The 3,517-nt window shown below is 36.6% G+C and overlaps 1 protein-coding gene across 1 annotated transcript; it reads left to right on the plus strand.

Moving 5' to 3' along the window:
• Positions 1–139: 139 nt before the first annotated feature.
• LOC124893140 (carboxyl-terminal-processing peptidase 1, chloroplastic-like) lies at positions 140–3,511 on the plus strand (the record flags this gene model as incomplete). Its single annotated transcript, XM_047404246.1, has 7 exons — positions 140–247; positions 330–498; positions 1,216–1,292; positions 1,375–1,419; positions 1,572–1,655; positions 2,584–2,622; positions 2,704–3,511. Coding segments are annotated over 7 exons (591 nt in total), but the record flags the coding sequence as incomplete, so codon positions are not given.
• Positions 3,512–3,517: the final 6 nt, after the last annotated feature.

The raw sequence follows: 3,517 nt of genomic DNA on the forward strand, positions 1-3,517 counted from the left end.
GAGTATTGGCACATACTACTTACTTGACATTCTCTCTTCCCATTCAAATTATCTGGTTTCACTACAGATTTCCCAATTCTAGTTTGATTTGCCATTCAATGAACAAAAATTAACATGTATCTTTCATGTGACCTCGTGACAGGGAGATGAACTGATATCTGTGAATGGGGTGGACGTGTTGGGTAAATCTTCCTTTGAAGCATCTTCACTGTTACTAGGCCCAAATGGGACATCTGTGAATATCATGGTTGTGTTTCTGTACACTGCGGACCTCAATAGGTCTATTGTTCAATGACATCTTCATGCTGATTATCGTGATGCATTTGCAGGTTAAGCATGGGAATTGTGGACCTGTCCAGTCCATTGATGTGGAGAGGCAATCTATTGCCAAGACACCGGTTTTTTACCGGCTGGAGCAGATTGAAAGTGGTTCTACTTCTGTTGGTTATGTGCGCCTAAAGGAGTTCAATGCATTGGCCAGAAAAGATTTGGTTACTGGTACGTATCTGTTCCAGCCCTATGGTGCGTAAAATGACTGAAAGATGTTACAAATTTAAGTGCTACTACTAACGAACTTCATCAGAGAAACTGAAGCTATTTGACTTTACTAAACTTTCTTGTTAAGTGTGTAACATTAAGTGGACAAATCTAACTAGAATAACGGGAGATGCAGATGCAAAGATGCTGACACCAGAAGTAAACATTTAAATGGAGGATACAAAATTTGAAGCGAAATCCAATTTTATTTCTCTAGAGGGTTTCGTCTAGCTAATGTTTCTGTCCGATAAGCTGAACCAAGTTCCGCAAAAATCAAGTGGAAGTACAAATTTAAAGACATACATGCCTCGTTAAGAGGTTTTGCATGTCTTGGTAGAACAACTGGAAATCACTGTATGATGACTGTAATTGCATTTTGTGGCTCTCAATGTCGTCGAACCATCGGGATATAACATCTTCAGTTGAACTGCATTACATGTTATAATAGGCTATTCATGAAGACCTGAATATCTAATGAAATGTCAGGAGATCGTGTGCTATTGTTTCTGGAATAACTTTGTATTGGCATTTAAACTGTATAGTCTGATTTGCTAAAGGTATTGTCCATTACGGAGATCTCACACCTGAGACATGGTCTAAACTCTCAATTTTAGCTACTTAATGTGTATTCTCTTCTCCTATGTAGTCTGTTTCTGAAATTGTCGAAACTTTCTGCAGCAATTAAGCGACTTGAAGGCATGGGTGCCTCATCTTTTGTTCTTGATCTCAGAGATAACCTTGGTGGACTAGTGCAGGTTTTCATTTACCCCTTATTTGATTTGGTCTATGAGTTTGACAGGTTACTTGTTTATCAAGCGGTAATTTTCTCCTTTTCAGGCTGGCATTGAAATTGCAAAACTTTTTCTGAATGAAGGAGACACGGTAGCCATATTTTTCATCTTCTATATGTAACATCAGCTATTTTCTGATGTGGATATGCTTGAATTATCACCCTTAAAATACTTACTGTTCATTCTCAAATAATAGTTACCATTCAGTAAGAAGCTTTTCTTATGAGATATAGATATTGGCAGGTTATTTACACTGTCGGAAGGGATCCACAGTATTCAAGAAATATTATTGCGGAAGCACCACCTCTTATTACAGCTCCAGTAATTGTAAGAGACTCTTCATAAATGAAAGTTACAATTTTCATTATATAAGAGTCAACATCTCAATATCATCTCTAAAGCAGCAGAATTCTTCAATACCTTATTTCAATTGCATATTTTTCTTGTTTTCTCACACACGATTCATTTTTGTGATATCACTTATGCAACAGCAGAATCCATCAAAACCTTTTTTAAATTGCATCTCTCTCTCTCTCTCTTAAAATAAAATAATGGACAGTTCCGTTAATATCGTTATGAATACAACACTTGGAACTTTCCTTTCACTGTCAAATATGAAAGCAGAGACTTCCCCGTGAACGAAAACCTTTGAGCTTCTAAGTCAAGTGGATTGTAGATGTAAGGCGAAGTTTGTTTCTAATTTCACTTTGCATCAAAACAAACCAAATGCCACACCAATTTCTTTAAGGTATATCGACCACTGAAATATTCGAAGTTTGCAGTTTTACCGTACTTAAAAGTGTGAGATATTGAATTTTAGTCCTGTTATATCTCATGCCTCAGCATTAGCTCGAGTCTTTGCTTGAATCTGTTTCAAACTTTAATATTGGATGCCTTAAATTTGCTTAAGTTGGTCAGACCAATGGATAAGTGAAGCAAACAGGTGTTTATATATTACATTTTGGTGATTTGTGCTAAGTTTTCCTGATTATAGAATCATAAGATGATGCATGGCTGGAACTTAAAGAGTAGATTCCTTAAATTAGCTGAAGTTGCTAAAAGCAGTGGATAAATAAAATGAACAGCTGATACAGCTCAGGCAATTTGATTTTAAGCTTATAGTTTCTTGACTGTAGAATCATAACGATTCTCTAGTTACTGTTGCAAATTCACGAAGACGCCCTTTTCTCTTCTAGTTCACAGATGTTACCATTTATCGTTACCACTCTGATTGCTTTAGCAACTTACAATGCAGGTTTTGGTTAACAAAAGTACTGCAAGTGCTAGTGAAATTGTAAGCTACTCAGATGAAATTGCTACATCAGTTCTTGAACTTCTGTAATATTTGTGTTTTAATTTATAAACTTAATTTCAGGTTGCAACTGCACTTCACGATAATTGCAGAGCTGTTCTCGTGGGAGACAAGACATATGGCAAGGTCTGAATTTCTAGTTACTTGGCCTTTGGTTTCTCTTTTCAATATTTGAACTTCTTTATTGGCACACTAGTTAATATTAAGCACACACTACAAATTGTAAAGCAACTTTTGTCGACGGCGCAGTATATTTATCAATTACTCCTTCACCCCCAATTGTTAACAGTATAGTAGAAAGAGCACATCGGCTATGTAAGGCTTCTTTTTTTTCCTCCAGAAAGTGTTTCCAATCATCTCAATGCCTAAGTAGAACCAAATAAATTTCTTGAATGTTGGATTACCAAATTCAAAATGCTGTGTATGCCACTCATGTTCTGATGACCTAATTGAATGTGAACCTTTACCATCACTCTTTCCTTAACCTACTTTCTGCTTTTGCATTATTTCATCCTATTTGCCAGTCCTCAAAGAGGTACCAAATCTTGATATAGACTCACTTCGTTAATTCTCTATCATTGACTAAAAAGCACAGTAGAGATAAATTGAATATGTACGGGACATGGGAATTTGTGGGGATGATGTAACTGTACTGGCCTGAGGCCAAAAATTAATGCGCATGGGGCTCTGACGACCTTTTGTGTGTAGTCCTGCTTATGTAAAAGTGATCTAAAGGAATCCGTAACTAGTCTGGTGCCTCTATTTGTTGTTGCAAGGACTAATAGACCTCTACAGTGGCCACTGTAACTAGCAGACAAAGGAAAAAACAATTAGCATTAGTAATGATTAACATATTCATTTGTTCTGAAGAGGGACA

Source organism: Capsicum annuum, unplaced genomic scaffold, assembly GCF_002878395.1.
Source record: "Capsicum annuum cultivar UCD-10X-F1 unplaced genomic scaffold, UCD10Xv1.1 ctg54587, whole genome shotgun sequence".
In the NCBI taxonomy this organism is placed as follows: domain Eukaryota; kingdom Viridiplantae; phylum Streptophyta; class Magnoliopsida; order Solanales; family Solanaceae; genus Capsicum; species Capsicum annuum.